Raw genomic sequence first — 20,131 nt, forward strand, 5'->3', positions numbered from 1 at the left:
CCCTCCCTCCTCCCCTCCCGATCCTACCCTCCCTCCCCTTTCTGCATGCATGCCCCTCCCCAAGTCCACTCATAGGGGAGGTTCTCCTCTCCTTTCTGATCTTAGTCTATCAGTTCTCATCAAAAGTGGCTGCATTGTCCTCTACTGTGGCCTGGTAAGGCTGCTCCCCCCTCAGGGGGAAGTGATCAACGAGCAGGCCAATCAGATTATGTCAGAGGCTGTCCCTCTTCCCATTACTAGGTAACCCACTTGGACACTGAACTGCCATGGGCTACACCTGTGCAGGGGTTCCAGGTCATCTCCACGAATAGTCCTTGGTTGGAGAATGAGTCTCTGGGAAGTTCCCTGTGTTCAAATTATCTTGTTCTGTTGCTCTCCTTGTGGAGTTCCCGTCCCCTCCAGCTCTTACTATTTTCCACTTCTTACATAAGATTCCATTCACTCTGCCCATCAGTTGGCCATCAGGCTCAGCATCTGCTTTGACAGTCTGCAAGGCAGAGGCTTTCAGAGGCCCTCTGTGGCAGGTTCCCAGGTTGTTTCCTGTTTTCTTCTGGCTTTCAGAGGCCCTCTGTAGCAGGTTCCGAGGTTGTTTCCTATTTTCTTTTTCTTCTGATGTCCATCCTCTTTGCCTTTCAGGATGGGGATTGAACATTTTAGTTAGGGTCCTCTCTTTTGCTTAGTTTGTTTAGATGTACAGATTTTAGTGGGCTTATTCTATGTTGTATGTTTATATTAGTGAGTATATACCATGCATGTCTTTTTGCTTCTGGGACAACTCACTCAGGATGATCTTTTCCAGGTCCCACCATTTACCTGCAAATTTCATGATTTCCTTATTTTTCATTGCTGAGTAATACTCCATTGTATAGATGTACCACAGTTTCTGCATCCATTCTTCAGTTGAGAGGCATCTGGGTTGTTTCCAGCTTCTGGCTATTACAAATAAAGCTGCTACATTCTATGTGTTTCTGTCAGTTCTGTTTTCCTGTATTAACTGGTGGCTTGTTCTGGTACGAGAATGCCCCTGGAGGAAGACTTGTGTATCTTGTTGGGAACCTGAATCCTTTGGCTCTTCTATGTCTCACAGAAATAGCCAAACAAACAAACAAACAAACAGAGAGACACACACACAAGCAAAAAAACCCCTTATCTGTTCACTTCCAGAGTGCTCACTTATTTCATCACTTGACTCAAGCTCATGGTCCTGGTTGGATCCTGTGTGGAGGAGGGAAGGGACCAGGCCTCTCATTCAGCTCCCCCGATCTAAGCAGAATGCACATAGGGAGGGGGAAATAGTTTCCCAAGGTGGACATTACCTTTGCTTCCCTGGCTGCTATAAGCAGTTCCAGGAAAGGGGGAGAGAGGAAGTTCCACTCTTTTTTCTTTCATGATTTTTGTTACTTTTTCAATCTGTGTGGTCCAATTGGAAAACTTCAGACACCACCATTCTCTGAAGAAAGTAGAAAAACTTGGCCTGGACCAGGTGGTAGGAGTAGGTAGGGGGTGGGTATCACTGCTGGACAAAGCAGCCTGGATAGAATAGATTTTCCCTTATGTGCAATGCTGACAAAGGATACTTTAAACAAGTTTCACTAGATCCTTTGTAGAAGGATTAAAGACAGATGTCAAAATTAATTCTTTTGTCACCCAGTCAGCCCCAGATATTAGAAAAAGTATAAAAATTTAGAAAAATTTCAAGGTATAAATAGGTTCCCGTTGCTGGAGGTAGCTCAAAAGGTATTTAATAACAGAAGACTGATTTTAAGAGACATGACTTTTTGTATAAACTGAAAGCCACAATCACCTTCTCTGATGATGAGACAGACTTACAGATATCAATTTTTTTTCCTGGTATTTGTCAGAAGAATAGATCCTGGGTGAAAGTCCTGCCCCAATCAAAAGATACAGTAGAAAAAAAGAAAGACACAGTAGGACCATCTCTCAGATTTACAACAAAGATTCCCAGGGGCATAGGCAAAAACCACCCCCACCAGGACTAGCCAAACATCAAGTTGCTATAATGATTCAACTGGTCAGTTCAGTCATCACCATCCAGATTAAACAATACCCAATAACCCTGAAAACAAAAAGGGGAATTATAGTTAATATTGCTTGGCTTGGAGAGATTGGCATCCTATTGGTGTGTCAGTCACCCTGAAATACACCTTTCCTGCCTGTGAAGAAACTTGGGACCTCTGATTCTCATGAGTGTGATTCCTCCAGAGAAACAGGTCTTGGACCTGAAACATGCATTTTTTTTTCAGCCTCAGTTGGCAGAGATGAGTCAACCCATCTTCGCTTTTAAATAGACAGACCCAGAGGGAGGTTACCACAGGCAACTTCCCTGGACCAGGTTGCCCCAAGGATATAAAAATTTTCCAATCTTGTCTCATGAGACACTAAAGGCTGACTTCCTACATTTCTCTCACAGGTTTTATGGGACCAAAATCTTACAATATGTAAATCCCCTCCTCCTGACCTCTAAACCAAAAATAAGTAATAAAGGGACCACTGAAGGACTGCTGTTGGAGTTACAGACCTTGAGCTGGAAAAGCAGTTCTCAATCTGTGGGTCTCAACCCCTTTTTTCTGGGGGGGGGGGTGTCCCTGACCCTTTCCCAGGGGTGGTAAATCAGATGTTTCTATTGTGAATAATAAGCGATAAATTCCAGTTATGAAATAGAAATGAAAATCATTTTCTGGGTGAGGGGTCACCACACCATGAGGAAGTGCATTCAAGGGTGGCATTCGGAAGGTTGAGAACCCCTGGGCCAGAGAATGTCAGCTAAGAAAGCCCAACTTTGTATATAGAGGGGCTCCCTAGCTCGACTACCAGCTGAGGGGAGGCAAAAGAAGCCTGTCTCAGAGTAGGATTGCTAGTGTCCTTCTCACCCTGACGCCAAAGACTTTAGACAGGTTTGCAATCTGCCTCTGGGGCCTGGAGCCACAGGATGGCACACCTGCCTAAGAGCTGTGGCGACTGTTGCCAGTCTCCAGTCTAATGAAAAAAAAAAACAACAACAAAAAACAAAACAAAACAAAAAAAAAAAAAACCAAAAAGCAAGTTACATCTAGGTTAGGATTTAAGACTCTAATACTCAGCACCCCACAACATGGCTGAGGCCTTCCTCGGAGGAATAACAAAACGTTGGCTGTCTAATGCCTGGGTGACCCAGTATCAGGCCTATGCCAGGACCACCTTAGAGTCGCATGTGAGAAACCAACCACCATCAATCCTGCTACCCTCTTGCTTGAGGATAATGAGCAGGTGTTCATTCATGACTGTGACAAGTTGAAAGATGAAAATATGTGTATGGGGGCTGCAGTAGCTACTTTAGCTAAGACAAGTTGGACCCAAGCCAGCTACCTCAGCCCAGAGAGAAGAACTGATCAATCTTATCTAGGCTCTAAGATGAGGAAAAGAAAATTCTGCTACCATATACACAAACAGTTGCTATGCTTTTACTACCATGAATGTCCATGGTATGATCTATAGAGAAAACAAAACAAAACAAAAAAAACCCAAACTCCTTACCACTGGAGGAAAAACACCAAGGGTGGGGAGGAAGATCTGATGTGGGGAGAGTGTGGAGGGGAGGTGAGAGTGCTTGGAGAAAAAAGGGAAACTATGGGTGGGGGCATTGCTGCAACAAGCTTAAGACCTGTGACAGGGTAGGCTACAGGGAGGATATGGGGATCTTTCTGGCTGGACCTCCTGGCAGCAGAGGACATGGAGGCCGAGGAGGCCACATTTTAGCCAGTCAGGACTTATAGTGGTGGGAAGGGGAACACCAGTCCACCTACGAAACCTTCTACCCAAGATTTGTCCTGCCTGTAGGATGTGCAGAGATAACGATGGAGTGGAGACTAAGGGAATGTCCAAATGATGCCTGGCCCAACTTGGGACTCACTCCGTGGGAGAGAGCCAACCTCTGACACCACTAACGGGTCTCTGCTATGTTTACAGACAGGAACCTAGCATAACTGTCCCCTGAGAAGCCCTACTCATCAGCTGATGGAATCAGATGCTGAGATTCACAGCCAAGCAGTAGGTGGAGCCCAGTGGAAGAGTGGGGAGGGAGGAATAGAAGGACCCAGAGGGGACAAGAACACTGTAAGAAGACCAACAGAGTCAAATAACCTAGACTCATGAGGGCTTACAGAGACTGAAGCACCAACCAAAGCGCATGCATGCACTGGACCTAGGCCCTATACACATATGTAACAGATGGACAGTTTGATCTTCATGTGGGTTCCCTAGTAAGTTGAGCAGGTGCTGTCTATGACATGGATTCTGTTGCCTACTTTTGATCACTTTCCCCTAACAGGGCTGCCTTGCCTGGCCTCAGTGGATAAGGATGCTCTCAGTCCTGATGTGACTTGATATGCTGGGGTGGGTTTGTGGAGGGGGGGCTCCCCTTTTCTGAGGAGAAAGGGAGGGAGATAAGAGAAAGAGAATGGGAAGTAAGGACTGAGAATGATGAGGGAGGGCTGCAATGGGGATGTAAAGTGAATATATAAGTTTCAAAAAATTATTATAAAAAAAACAGAAAAACAAAGAGAAAATCTTGGTCCTCTTGGAGGCTATTTGGTTTCTCCTACTAACTGCTATCCTTCACTGCTGAGGAAATAAAAAAAAAAAAACTGAGTCCCCTGAAGCAAGAGGTGACTGGGTTGCTGATTTGGCTGCCAGACATATAGCCCCAAGACCAGTGGATCCTACTGATAGTCTGATGGCATTCTCTGCCTGGGTATTTCCTGAGACTCTATAGTATCACAAAGAAGAAACAGAAGATACAAAAAAGGTGAAAAGGACAGCTCAAACCCACAGGTTGGTGGAAGACATCAGGAGGAAAGATCAGTCTTCCAGAAACAACTGGCAGGACTCTGGTTACTAAGCTACCTACCTGGGTTCCAGGAGACTTCCTGAGTTGCTCAGACCAAGGCGTGTTGGACAGATTGACACAGGATGTCCTAGCCAGATGCTAGGCTTTTGCACAAAGAAATCCATAATAGAGATTCCTTTCCCAGGAAGGGATCCAAAAGAGAGGCCAGTACCCTGGCAAACTCTGGGAAAACTGACCTCACCAAGATCCTGCCTACCAGGGGAGAATACAAGTAGTTGCTAGTTTTTAAAGATACCTTTTTTTTTGGGGGGGGGTGGGTAGAAGCATTTCCCATCCAGACTGAAACTGCTCAAATAGATAGTAGTTAAAAAGCACTTCCAGAACCTGGGCCCCTGATTTGCCTCTCCCTAGTGATGGGGTCTGACAATGGCCTGACTTTCATAGCCGAAACCTCTCAATAGCGAAAGCTTTAGACATAGATGGAAAATTTTATTATGCATGTCGACCTCAGTGTTCTGGGCAAGTGAAAGAAAAATTAACAGGATGTCAAAAATACCTAACAAAACTCTCACTAATGAGACTCTAATGAAGGGTGGAAAGACCTTTTTCCTTTGCTTTGCTTTGGACCCCTAACCTCAATAATAGGGAGGGATTCTCCCACTATAAGATTATGCTTGGAAGACCTTCCCAACACAGACTCAGTTGCCAGAGCTCTCTAACTATTCCTTTCTCAAGTCAATCCAGGCACATCAGCCCTCCATAAATGCTATTCCATAAATGCTATTTGTTGGTCGGAGAGACCCAGCCAACCTCTGAGTCCACCACCAGTTTCCCCTTGTTCAGATCTAGTGATACTGCCTACGACAAGCATGTAGCCCAAAGGCTAGTGAAACCAACTTGGAAATGATCATACACAGTGATTCTCTCTACTCTTGTGGCTGTGAGGGTAGCTGGCATGACACCATAGATCCATCACACTCAGATCAAGAAAGCAGAAGCAAAAAATTGCTCCAAATATTGCTCCAAATGGACTGTCAACCAGACAATGGGCCCACTAAATTTAAATTGTCACTGAGTCCCAGGCCCTTACTTCCCACCTCTGAACCTCCTTCTGAGTCTTACATTCAGTACGAATACAAGATCATTCTCGAACCCCCATTGTTCTCAATTCCAGACCTGGGGGCTGAAAAAGACAGGTACAGGGACAAGGTGATAGCTTATGTGGATACAGACCAGCAACCCATATTCCATATTGACCTTTACTTACTGATACCCATTTTAAGTGTCTAATTTTATTGGAGAAAGGAAAGATGTGGGAATTTATCTTATAAGATATGAACATAGAGTTTACAAAACCCCCATCTCTCTCTCTCTGTATTTTTCAAGACAGGGTCTCTCTTTGTGTAGGCCTGGCTGTCTTGGGACTTGCTTTGTAGACTAGGCTGGCCTTGAACTCACAGACAGTATCCTGCCTTTACCTCCCCAGAGTTTACAATTCTATGCACACCTTGCATCTATGTTCTCTAGTTGTCAGAAACAAGGGGCTGTCCCTTGTAAAACTTGTGGTTATGGAACTGAGGCTTCCTGAAAAATTCCTTTCAAAAGATTCTAGCCAGTGGGAAACAGAGAGAACATGGGAAATCAGACTTTATTTCACAGGAAGGGACTCTAGGGATAGACTTAAACTGCCCTTCTGGGTCTCCAGACACTTGAGCCCAAAGAAATATCTTCTACTGATGCCAAGGTATGGACCAATCCTCCCTTCCAAAGAATTTGACACACACCAGGCATGAGTCACTCCTCATGTGCTCTGGGAAGCTGAAGGATCCTCATCCCTATTTTCTACTCTTGACAAAGTCTACCACTTAGTTAATCCTTCCCAGCCAGAAGATATTCAGGATTGCTGGTTATGCTTAGACCCTTGACCCCTATACTACGTACAGATAGGAACTATCAAGAGTATCAGCCCATTGGCTGGCAAAATTGACTGGGACTGGGGGCAGTCCAAATTAATGTTAGAGGACTTACAAGGGGCAGGAACTTGTTTAATATCCAAAATCTTTAACCTAGACACTTCTTTTTTTCTGATGACTACTATTCAGCCTTCCAGGTTGATTCATTCTGACAATAGCAATATAATTGGGCCCCTGAGACTACGTGGTGGGCATTTAATAATGGGTTGACTAAGTGTGTCTCTTCTGATGTTTTCCAAATTGAGAAGACCCTTTTATGCATCTTAGTACAGGTGTACCTATATAATGGGGAATAAAGGAAAATACACTTTAATATGGACTATGGACTACAAAGAAAAAAAAAAAAAAGAGCTGCTCCTGTTCTCAACCCCCTCCTGGCTAGAACCAGCAACTGCCATAAACACACTAGCCTTTATCATAGAAGATAAAAACTTCAAAAAACTTTAAAATCTAAATAGATTGACCAAGACCTAGAGTCATTAAAAGTTTCCATTTATAAATTAAAACAAAAGACAGATTCCCTTGCAGAATGCCCATACCAAAAAAAAAAAAAAAAAAAAAAAAAGGCTTAGATGTGTTTCTCATGAGACAAGGGGGACTCTGTATGGCTTTAGAAGAACCCTGTTGTTTCTGTGCTAACTGATCAGGAGTAATTAAAAAAAATATTACCATAGTTGTGGAAAAACCTCAAAAAAAGAAAAAAAAAAAACCAAAGATGAATCAGATAATTGGTACCAGTCTTGTTCTCTTGATCCCCCTGGATAGCTACCTCTGCTATCAGCACTGCCTGGGCCTTTATTTCTCATTCTGGGTAGATTAATAACAGGGTCCTGTATCTTAAATTAGATGATACTTCTTTGGAGCAGTATAAGTCCACGATTTGACTCATTCACTAAGACCACTGGGGTATATTTCCAGCCTCCAGACCTTAGCACAACTGACTCCATAATGGAAGTACCAGCATGCATATAGTACCACCTGCCAAAAAGAAAACAAAAACCTAATCCTTCAAAGTCCATAGTTCTGGGAAAGTCTCTAAATATACTAATCGGGCCGGGCATAATGGTTTATGTCTGTGATCCCAGCACTCAGGAAAGCACAGGCATGAGGATCTCTTGTAAATTCGAGGCCAGCCTGGTCTACAAAGTGAGTCTAGAACAGCCAAGGCTATACAGGGAAACCCTGCCTTGAAAACCTAAACAAACAAACAAACAAACAAATGTACTAACCTTTCTTTTTGGCTTTTGTAGTTCTGCTTCTGCTTCTGAATAACTGTTCTTGTTAACTGAAGTATGTTAACCTAGAGCATAGTTTTGTGCTTAAAAGCTCACTCTGAGAAAGGCCTGGGGCTACACTGGGATCCAGTGTAGTCACAGCTGGCTAATAAAGACTTTCTATTGGCTTAAACCTGTGTCCAAGTAGTCTTCTGTGGTGGATATTCCACAACAGAGGCAGCCCTTGGGTGAAACACGAAACACAAGACTCCTATAAGTACATGCTGTGACATCAACAAAAAGTCAGAAATTAAGTTCTGCCCAGTCTTTTAACACTGTGTCATGATGTTGTCATCTACAAAGTTCATGCTCAACAACCACATATTAGAGTTACAAGCAAAAAGTTTAAAAATACTCATAATGGGACTGGCAAGGTTGCTTGGTTAGTAAAGGTAATTCCCTCAAAGCCTGAGGATCTGAGTTCAATTCCTGGAACACATATAAAGGTAGAAGTAAAGAATTTCCCAGAAGTTTTCATCTGACCTACACATTTGTACTGTAGCATGCTCACATGAACACACACACACAGGCTGTAGAAAATTTAATTAAGTATATATTTTTGTGTTGGCCCTCATTCACAGCTATTCTTAAGTGAATGCCACCCAGGGGCCATGAACTGGATATATTTCATAGGTATTTCACAGTATTCCTTTGGGTATCTATGGGAACTGTCTGATAATCACTGTGTGAAGAGACATGCCATCAAGCATCCATGAAAGTGGCATGAAGGTCCCATGTCCTCAAGACCAACTTCCAGTGGCTTTGCCTGTTAGCAAAGAGCCTCTTAAGGTGTTTCTTTGCCTCCCATTTAGAGCACCCTGTCGGTGTAAGAACATCAGCATCTTTCAGTTTTCAATAGTTTTGAAAGGGAAAATTTGACCCCAGTTTCTTGGAGTTGAGCCACCACATCTCTGCTAGGTTCTGTATGTCAGACTTTGGCTATATGGCCTAAGTAACTGCTTTTTCATTGGCAGAATGAAGATCACCACTCCCTATTAGGTGTATTGCAGTCCAGGGAGGAGGAAAGAGAAAGCATCTTGAAACAGCGGTCCTTGAACTGGTGCTTTATCTGTATTTTCTTTTCTCTACCTATAGCATGGTGGGCTGCCACACACACCCGACTTTTACCTCTAGGGTCTGAGGGCTTAAACTCGTCCTGGCCCTCTGGAGTGCTTTGCCCACTGAATAATGTCCATATTCCCACAGATCCAGCCCGGATGAAAGGGATACTGCCTCCCGGGCTTAGCTGGCTTCGTTTACCTGTGGGGAAAGCTCCTTGCTGAGTGCTTGAAAAGTTCGGGACTTTCGGTCTGACGGGTTGTTCTGAGTCCATAGTCACCGGCTAGGATCCTGTCAGGATAAACACTTTCTTGTGGTTATTAAGCAGCAAGACAGAGGGAACCAGGAGACTATATGCATACATTTATTGCTTCTTTCGCTTACAGTGGTTCTATTTTGTTTTGAGGCAGGATTTCATGTAGCCTAGGTACTTGGAATACTACCTTATTCTCCTTCCTCAGCCTCCCAAGTGCTTTTAATTATAGGCATACACTGCTCTCCTGATGATCTTCTCCATATGGTTTTTTTTTTCACTTTATGCTGAACATTTTGCCTAAAACTTATTTGTAGTAAGTTGGCATTCTCTTCAAAATAGAATTTTTGCTTGCTTTTCTGTTTTGGAGTAGAGACCCAAAGACCACTAAGCATGACCAAAGTCTGAATTTAGAGTTGTTATTAAGCTGCTGGTGACTGCCCTAAAGGGAAGCACTTTCCACAGAGCAGCCTCAAATGTGTTTTACAATTGCATTTGAAGGCAAAGAACATGGTTGAGCAAATGTCCTTGTAAACTTGAGCATCTTTTGGATATATGCCTAGGAGTGGAATAGCTGTATCTTGAGGTAGCACTATTGTAATAACCAGAAGCTGGAAACAACCCAGATGTCCCTCAGTTGAGGAATGGATACGGATATTGTGGTACATTTACATAATGGAACACTACTCAGCAATTAAAAACAAAGAAATCATGAAATTTGCAGGCAAATGGTGGGAACTAGAAAAGATCATCTTGAGTGAGGTAACCCAGAGGCACAAAGACACACAGGGTATATATTCACTTATAAGTGTATATTAGACATGTAATATAGGATAATCATACTAAAATCTGTACATCTAAAGAAACTAAGCAAGAAGGAGGACCCTGGGTAAGATGCTCAACCCTCATTCAGAAAGGCAAAAGGGATAGACATCAGAAGAGGGAGAAAATAGGGAACAGAACAGGAGCCTACCACAGAGGGCCTCTGAAAGACTCTACCCTGCAGTATATCAAAGTATATCAAAGCAGATGCTGAGACTCATAGCCGAACATTGGACAGTATCTTATGAAAGAAGGGGGGGGGGGATAAACCTGGTGGGGACAGGAGCTCCCCAAGACTAGCAACAGAACCAAAATATCTGAGCAGAGGGGTCTTTTCTGAGACTGATACTCCAACTAAGGGCCATTCATGCAAATAACCTAGAACCTCTGCACAGATGTAGCCCATGGCAGCTCAGTGTCCAAGTGGGTTCCCTAGTAACGGGAACAGGGACTGTCTCTGACATGAACTCAGTGGCTGGCTCTTTGATCTTCCTTCTCTGAGGGGGGGGGCAGCCTTACCAGGCCACAGAGGAAGACAATGCAGCCACTCCTGATGAGACCTGATAGACTAGGGTCAGAGGGAAGGAGAGGAGGACCTCCCCTATCAGTGGACTGAGAGAGGGGTATGGGAGGATAAAAGAGAGGGAGGGTGGAATTAGGAGGGGACAAAGGAGGGGGCTACAGGTCAGGTACAAAGTGAAGAAACAGTAATAAAAAATAAATATATATTTTTTAAAAAGGCAAAGAACACAGAAACACTACATCCTGGTTGGCAGTTGCAAATGATTGGGGAGGGCTTTAGAACAGGGTTGGTTACTTTTCTATGGGAATTTTCACAAAGGGGATAGGAAAAGGTGGGATCTAGTTTTAGGTTAAATAAAGAATAACTTCAGCTGACACAAGATTGATGAACATGTCATACTTTCTGTCACTCATTTCATGTGACCAAGTATTAATAATTTTTATTTGGAATACAAATGTTTTTTTCTTGTCTCAGTCTGAGGCAGGGGATGCTTTTTGCTGATTTTATGCCATCCTTTAATATTATAATATTTTAGAATATGGGTTAGTTACGTTTATGGGGATGGCTTTTCTTCACTAGCCAGTCCAACATAATAGCAGAACTTCAAAGGTCCCTGACCACCCTGGTTATTGACCAAACATCTGTTCTGTCTGTTGTGTTGCAAAATCACCCTTATTTATTGGTCACTATTGTTATGCCATACTCAGGTTAATGGTTAATGCATTTTAGGCCTGCCTGGAAATGAAAGATGGACATAAGAATGACAGTAAGGAAATTGGTTTCTTTCCTTCATTCACAGGAGAAGAGCCAAGTAAATGCGTACAGATGACTGAACAGAAAAAAAGTGAAGGAGTTTGTTGAGTAACTTGAAATTTTAATCATATTCCATGAGCAAACCATGGGTTCCTACTTAGTACTAAATGCCAGAAGAAAATCCAAAAGGGCGGACCAGGTTATGCTAATATGGAGAACAAACACACATTACTTTAGAGATGAAAGCTTACTGTGAAGAAATATTAAATTGAACAGAAAATTGGAGTAGGCACTGAAATTGCTGTTGGTTGGTAATACAGACCTGGAGGTTTATCATTCTACTTTCTGTACCGTTAGGCCACTTCTAAAATTTTCATAATAAATATAAGAAGTGATTCCCAACTGTAAAATTTTTAGAAAATTTCTTTAGCATAAAGATTCAGATCTTTTGGGCAATAAAAGCAATTATTAGAGAATTAATGTAAGGAGCTAAGAAGTGACTCAGTTGTATATGCTGGTTGTATAAACATAAAGACCCGAATTCAGATCCTGCTAGGAAACGTAGTTGTTTTCTCACAGTACCCCTGGGAAAGTCCATGTGAAGCAGCTGGGATCCCAGAGCTATGGACTTAGAGACTAGAGGACTTTCCTGTTCAGACAGTGTGGCTAAATCAATGAGCTCCATGTACTCTGACAGACTTCGTCTCAAAAGAGATGGACAGAAATTAAAGAGGACATTCAGTGTCGACCTCTGACCTTCAGGCACATGTAAACAAGTTCAAGTACATATGCTACACACCTTAACTTTTAAAAAGCCAGATGTAGCAGCACCTGTTTATAATCTCAGCACTTACGAACTTAAGGTGAGCTCAAGGCCTCAAGGCCAGTCCGGGCTATAGATTAAGACCCTGTGTCAAAGAAAGAAAGAAAGAAAACAGAAAAGAAAAATAAAGAAAGAAGGGGAGAAAAGGAGGGAGCGAGGGAAGAAGAACAAAATTCTAAAGAATTATGAACTCCAGCTGTAAGAAACAAGTACTAAAGAAGGGTAAAAGGAATCATGGCTATTCCTTCAATATTCAGGAGGCTGTTACCCTTCAAGGCCAACTTGGACTCCAGAAACTGCTATCATAAACAACAACAGCAAAAATGGAAGACTGAAATAATGAGTAACTGGCTTGTAATAATTAAAGAAACCTCTAAACAGTATGTGAATTACACCTGCAAGAAACATGCAGTAATCTGGGTATGGTGTCATACACATGTAATACCAACATTCAATATTATGAGAAAGGGAGAGATGGCTTAGCAGTTAAGAGCTCATGCAGCTATTGCGGAAAACCCCAGTTTGGCTTCCAACACCCAGATGGCTGATAAAAATAGTCTGCAACTCCAGTTTCAGGGGATCTGATCTGATGCCTCTTTTGACCTCTGCAGGCTCCTGCATGTAAGTGTTATATATGCACATATGTACACATAAAACAGTTTTTAATTAGATTTTTATTTTTTATATTAATTACAGTTTATTCACTTTGTATTACAGCTATAGTCTCTGTCCTCCTCCCCTCCCAATCCCACCCTCCCTTCCTCATCTCCTCTTATGCCAAGTCCAAGTCCACGGATAAGGGGGAGGTCCTCCTCCCATTCCATCTGACCCTAGCTTATCAGGTCTCATCAGAACTGGCTGCAAAGTCTTCCTCTGTGGACTGGCAAGGCTGCTCCCCCATTCGGGGGAGGGTAACACAGTTTTAAAAAAGTTTTAAAAGGGTTTTTAAAAGAGCTGAGGCCTTTTCAAGTTAAAGGCCTCTCTCATCTGTCAAACAAATAACAAAACAAGACAGGTACTACCTTTAGGGCTAAGGTAGCTTTTCCAAGGGTGTGCAACTATGACTTACAGAAGAGCAGGCATGGTACTGTGGAATTATACTGGTAGAATCTGCTGCATATTCATTCTCTCGAATTTTTTAGAAACATATCTTCCCGAGGTTTCCAGAAATATACTTTCTGCAAGGGACTGGAAGCAATTGCCAGATATTTATTCTTTACAATGTGGGGAAAGCTGCATTCTGCCACAGCTTCCCCAAAGAACCCATGGCATCAGGAGCAAAGCCACTTTCATCTTAAAATTTCTCTCCAGAGCTTTCTACCAACCGAAGCTGGAGCTGTGCCATTAGCAAAAAAGAAAAATTATTTAACGGGTAAAGTTCGACCTGAGAGACAATTTCCAGCACTCAGCATGCCATAACCCTCCTGTACACTTTAACCCTCTCACACAATGACAAAGAAATATTCATTTTATTTATGTATTTCTTTGTGGTACCTTTTTGACAGTAGATGGATCCTGGGCTTTGAGGATTACCGTGTTATTACTACTCAACAATCCTTATTCCTTGCTGGAGGGCCCTGCTATCTAGTCCAGGCTGTCCTGGAACTCGCAATGTTCCCGGATTTCCCTTCTACTTGTTGAAATTACGGATGTGTCTTCACGGTAGGCCACAACTCTGTATTTCTACCCAAGACAATACAGATTTCTTTCTAACCAGGAATGAAATTCTTACTGTTTTCCCAGATGAGCAGACAGAGTTAAAATTGTCATCACATAATTGACTACACAAGGGAACAGGAAAAAAATTGTTTTATACTTGATAACATATAAGTAAGTTCCCACCAGGACCTTAGTGAGAGGCCTGTTGGCAAAAATATTTTAATATAAAGCAATGTAATTTAAGAGCTTTGGGGGAGGTGGAGGTAACTTTCTGTGGGACCCTAGAGGAGTGACCCCTTCTTTTTTTATTTTTTTATTTTTATTTTTTATTTTTTTGAGTGACCCCTTCTTACAGGGTGTTGTATAAGTGTTTTGGTGCTGGCTATCACAACAGAGCTCTGTGTAGAGGCACATGCCTGAAATCTCACGACTCCTCAGTCAAAAAAGCAGGGGGATCAGAAGTTCAAACTCCAGGCTATAGAAGAGTTTAAAAAACAAAACAAAACAAAACAAAAAATAAAATCCATCAAACCCCATAAACACACATTGAAACAGGCAGATGTAGGAATAATAAAGGCTTTGAAAAATAGAAGAAATTTCTGGACACAACTAAGATGGAAGTAAAGTAACTAGGGAATAGGAGTAGTTATGGTGCAAATGCAGACACAACTACTTAGGTGGTGTGAGGCAAAAAGGCTCATTTCAATGTAGGAGCTCATGGTCAGCCTGGACTGAATAATGGGACCTGGTCTGTGAAAAAAATAAATTAAAACTGCACAGCATTATAGCTTTGAGCAGATCAAACTCTCCTCTCTCAGCGTCAGTTTTCTTTTTTTTTTTCTTTTTTTGTTGTTGTTTTTTGTTTTTCTGCTCTGTGTAGGTCTGGCTGTCGTGGAGCTCAGTACGTAGACCAGGGTGGCCTCGATTTCACAGAGATCCACCTGCCTCTGCCTCTCAAGTTCTGGGATTAAAGGTCTCTGCCACCAAGCGCCCCTAACTTCAGTTTTTTCATCTTTACAATGGGACGCTAATACCTCCAGGCTTTTTAGAACTATAGAGAATAGTATATACATCATAGCCATTATTTCATGGAGGAATGAAGCACAAAGCGCTATCTAGAAAACGGCAAACAGAACAGTACAGCTTAAGCAGTGCGATGACCTAGGAGGAATCTGTAGGCACTTTTTGTTATTTACTTTCAAAGTTCACTTCGTCAAGGCGGTGTAGCTGGCTATTGGCTGTGCTATGTACAAGAGATGGACGGTTTTTTTTCAAAAATTTTTTTAAATGATGGGGGAGGGTGGTTAACCGCCAAAAGTTGGCGTTATCCCTGCCTCCAACAGTTACAGCGCGCTAGACACTACTGCGCAGCTTCAGAAGTCTAGTTTGCGCGCCTTGGTGGCCCCGCCCCCGCCCCTCAGAGCCCGTGGCGCCTTCGTGCGTTGGCGCCTTCGAGCGTTCGGTGCCTTCTTTCTGAAGAAGGCTCGCCGGATTTCGGTCCAGGCGCTATCCAGGCAGTGAGTGGAAGGCTTCGCTACTGCAGGATGTCTGGGGAGGAAGGTAAGAACCCCTTTCTTTTGCCTCGCTAGCGCCTGATTAGACAGCAGCCTCGGCCAAAGCGAAATTTAGCTCGTCCTCAGGCCGCCAGCTCGCTCTTTGTGGCGACGGACTTGTATTGTCTGACTAGCCAGAATTCGTTGATTATGTGTATGAGAACTGGTTGTTGCTCCTACTTGGGTGCCTCTCCGGGGGGTGGGGGTGGGCTCCCAGGTTTCTAGGAGCTTGAGGTAACCAAGCCCCCCTCCCCCGAGGTTCACCTGAGGAACTCATTTCTTTCCTGAGGGTGCGATGGGGTAGGAGGGTAAAGCAGAGATTTGTGGTGTTGGAGGTGGTGGGGAGGACGGATGGGATGGGGGGGGCGGCGACGTGAAGCTATGGCTGGGGGCTGGAGATTTCTTGGTGTCATGGAGTCCCAGAAACGCAACCTGAGGGGGTAGTATCCCTTCACTCTCGGGCTTCGGCCTCATCTTTTACAGTTCGGGCCTTCCACAGGCTCTCAGGGCAAGCTTCTGGGTTCCTCAGGCAGTGGCGTGAAACACCCCCCCCCCCCCGCGCGCGTGTGCACGAGCTCACCTAGAGATGGCTTTTGTGACTTGCCAAGGCTCCCAACACATGCCACAATTCGTGGCTTCCTGGGGCTAGAGGGGACCCAAGTCTGGGGACTTGAAGGGATCCTAAGGTTCTTCACATACTTGGCATTCAAAGCGTTTCTGGGACCCCTGAGCATTTCTTGTGACATGGCGTCCGGGTGGTTTAAATGAGAATTTAGGTTTGTGGGTTTTCCGGGTCTTGAGGTGGTAGGAGACTATGGGCCACCAGGGGAATCAAATCTGGGCTAGTGCCTTCCACAGTTTCAAGGTGCTATAAAGCAGTTTCTAGAAATTACCGACCCAAGAAGATAGAGGTATCTCAAGCTGATTACCACCCCTTTGGGCATGGACCCTAAAGTGCCTCTGCATGTCCATTTGGACGCAAGCTCTAAAATGTTTTTTTTTTTTTTTGTATATTTGAGTGGTGTTCAGCTAAGACTATTGACAGGCACTTGTGACTGGAGAGAATTTTCTTTTGGGGAAGAATGAGCCTGTACTTTGCAATCTCAAATGGAAGCAACCCTGGTGTTTCAGATGGGACTTCTCTTAGGGTGCCAGCTTCTGTGAGCTTTTGCAGTTTGGCCGCTTAACTAAATACTTGGCATGGACTTTCTGGGATGACTTGACCCTCCTTTTTATCCCCTCTTTGTCCTGGTGAAGACAGGCTAAGATAAGGAAGGACTAATATTCTTTTTTTTTTTCTTTTTTCTTTCTTTTCTTTTCTTTTTTTTTTTTAAGTTCTGAATCTAAGGAGGTGATTTCGAGAACCTAAATAGAGCTTTGGTGCTTTGATGGTTAAAATAAAGACGTTTGTTTTTTAGGAGACAGATGTTCGGTCTGGGAACAACTGTAAAATTTTCGGATCCTTGAAAAGCGGAATGAGGTGTCTTTTGGCATGTTACTAGGAAAGGCCTCATGATTTGTGGTCCTTTGATAGAGAATTCTCCGAATTCATTCTGCTTTAGAATTTTCATGACATGTACTGGCAAACTGTTTTTAATGTTTGCAAAATGTGGTTTTTCAATCAACCTTTCTGCTTGATATTTCATAAAAGGACTTGGGCTAGATGCAGATTTTACTGTTTGAGTTCCCTCTGTCTCTTTCCCTGTCTCTGTATCTCTCTTTCTGTGTGTGTTTATGATTTAAGACAGGGTCTCCATATGTAGCCTTGGCTGACCTGGAACTAGCTATGTAGAGCAGGCTGGCCTCTATATCCTTAGCGCTGGGATTAAATGTGTGCCAGTTTTAAACTTCATTTGTCTGGAAAGAAGCAAATGCTAGTGCTGGAGGTTGGTGGTGGAGAGTGCTTGCTTTCATCAGCCAGGTGGCTGACTTTGTAGTATCTAAATTGGGTCCAAACAAAAGAAAAGCTACTTTTGTTTGTTGCAATTTAGGCGCTCTGGCCATCTCGTAAACAGCAAACTATTTAAGAGCCAGAGCCTCCCACGCACAGTGATTAAAGGCATGTACCACACCCTGGACAGGAGAAGCTGTTTCTAAGAGTGTTTCTGTAATATTTAGGGAGTTATTAATCCTGTAAATTAACACAGTTTTTTTAAAATTAATTAAATTTTTAAAATGGAGCTGGGGGTGTGTGTATTTATTTAGCCTAATTGACAGAGCACTTGCCTGTCACTCCAGAAGTTAGGTGCCTAGTACCACAAGCATAAAAATGACCTCAGGAACAGTGGACAAATGAATTCAAAGTTGTAGGATCAGGCTAGGGCTTGATACTGGTCTGGGCAGTGTGGTGAAATTCCATCTTACAAACACAAAGACAGGTTGGGAATGTCTGGAATCAATGGATTTTCTTTGAAAATAAACTTTCTCAGTAGTTATGTATCATTCCATCCATGTGATTTAATTATTTTATTTAAATAACTAGGTAGTTTCTGATATTATATTATTTTCATGATGAATATTAATGTTCAGAGTGACTGTCAAAGCTGACTTGATGTTTTATAGATGAGAAAACACAGAAGAAAAGAGTTGATCTATATTTCCCAAAGTCATTTCTTTGAGTAACAACAGAACTGGTACTATAACCTGTATTTTTTTTTGTCAGATAATAATTTTTAAAATTTAATTATATATATTAATTACAGTTTATTTACATTGTATCCCAACTGTAGCCCCCTCCCTCATTTCCATCCCAACCCCACCCTCCCTCCCTCATCTCCTCCCTGCCCCTCTCTAAGTCCACAGATAGGGGAGGTCCTCCTTCCCTTCCTTCTGACCCTAGCTTGTCAAGTCTCTTTGGGACTGGCTGCAATGTCCTCCTCTCTGGCCTAGCAAGGCTGCTCTTTAGAACCTGTATTATGTGATTTTTTTTTCGAGACACGGTTTCTCGGTGTAACCTTGGCTGTCCTGGGCTTGCTTTGTAGAACAGGCTGGCCTCCAACTGACAGAGATCCTCCTGCTTCTGCATTCCCAAGTGTTGGAATTACAGGTGTGTGCCACTGTGTCCACCTAGTTTGTGATTTCTTTTTTTCTTAGCATTTATTAAAATTTATTCAATTTGTATTCTGGCTGTGACTCCCTCCCTCATCTCCAGTTCCACCCAGCATCTCTCTTCTCCCTCAATGCCCCTCCCCTAGTCCACTGATAGGGGAGGACCTCCTTCCCTTCTATTTGACCCTAGCCTATAAGGTCGCATCAGGACTTAGTGCTGCTAACTTTCCTCTCAGCACTGCTTTTATTGTGTGCCATAAATTTGGGTAAGTTATATGCCTTCATTTTCAGTGAATTCTAGGAAGTCTACAATTTCTTTTTTTTTTTTTTTTCCTACCCTGATTCGGCTGTCACTGAGTATAGAATTGTTCAGTTTCTATGCATGTGTAGGCTTTTTGTTATTTCTGTTGTTGTTGAGGTCTGGTTTTAGGCCATGGTGGTGTGATAGGATACAAGGGATTATTTCAATCTTCTGGTATCTGTTGAGGCTTGCTTTGTGTCTGACTATATGGTCAATTTTGGAGAAAGTTCCATGGGTTGCTGAAAAGAAGGTATACTCTTTTGAGTTTGGGTGAAAGGTTCTGTAGACATCTATTAGGTCCATTTGATTTAGGACCTCTGTAAGTGTCATTATTTCCCTATTTAGCTTCTGTCTAGGTGATCTGTCCCTTGGTGAGAGTGGAGTGTTGAAGTCTCCCACTATTAAGGTGTTGGGAGCGATGTGTGATTTGAGCTTTAATAATGTTTTATTTACGAATGCAGGTGCTCTTTTTTTGGGGGGGCAAAGTTGTTCAGGATTGTGATGGCCTCCTGGTAGATTTTTCCTTTGATGAGAATGAAGTGTCCCTCCTCAACTTTTTTAATTAATTTTGGTTGAAAGTCTATTTCATCAGATATTAGGATAGCTACTCCAGCTTGTTTTCTGGGTCTGTTTGCTTCAAAAAACTTTTTCCAGCCCTTTACTCTGAGGTAGTGTCTGCCATTGTTGCAAAGGTGTGTTTCTTGAATGCAGCAGAATTTGGGATCATGTTTCCACAACCATTCTGTTAGTCTGTGTCTTTTTATTGAAGAATTGGGTCCATTGATGTTGATAGATAATAGTGACCAATGCATGTTAGTTCCGTTTATTGTAGAGTTGGTGGTCATAGTGTGTTTGTTTGCTTGTTTTCTTTTGATTTTTTTTGTTGTTGTTGTGAAGTTATCTTTGTGCTGTGTTTTCTTGGCTGTAGTTGATTTTGTTAGATTGGAGTTTTCCTTCTAGTATCTTCTATAGAGCAGGGTTGCTGTGTAGGTATTAAGTTTAGTTTTGTCATAGAATATATTTTTCTCCATATATATTGATTAAAAATTTTACTAGATATAGTAGTCTGGTTTGACCTCTGTGTTCTCTTAGAGTCTGCATGACATTTGTCCAGGCCCTTCTGTCTTTCATGGTTTCTGGGAGAAGTGTGGTATGATTCTGTTAGGTCTACCTTTGTATATTACTTGGCCTTTTCCCCTTGTTGCTTTTAATACATTTTCTTCGTTCTCTAGATTTAGTGTTTT

General features: G+C 42.7%; 1 protein-coding gene across 1 annotated transcript in view; it reads left to right on the plus strand.

Annotated features, from left to right (window-relative positions):
- The window catches only part of Scml2 (Scm polycomb group protein like 2), a 68,222-nt gene extending 52,716 nt beyond the window's left edge, over positions 1–15,506 (plus strand). Inside the window, 1 exon segment of the mRNA XM_055615734.1 lies at positions 15,329–15,506. Within this exon segment, the coding sequence (XP_055471709.1) occupies positions 15,329–15,506 (178 nt within the window).
- Positions 15,507–20,131: the final 4,625 nt, after the last annotated feature.

This window comes from Psammomys obesus, unplaced genomic scaffold, assembly GCF_907164565.1.
Source record: "Psammomys obesus unplaced genomic scaffold, mPsaObe1.curated_primary_1811, whole genome shotgun sequence".
NCBI lineage: Eukaryota > Metazoa > Chordata > Mammalia > Rodentia > Muridae > Psammomys > Psammomys obesus.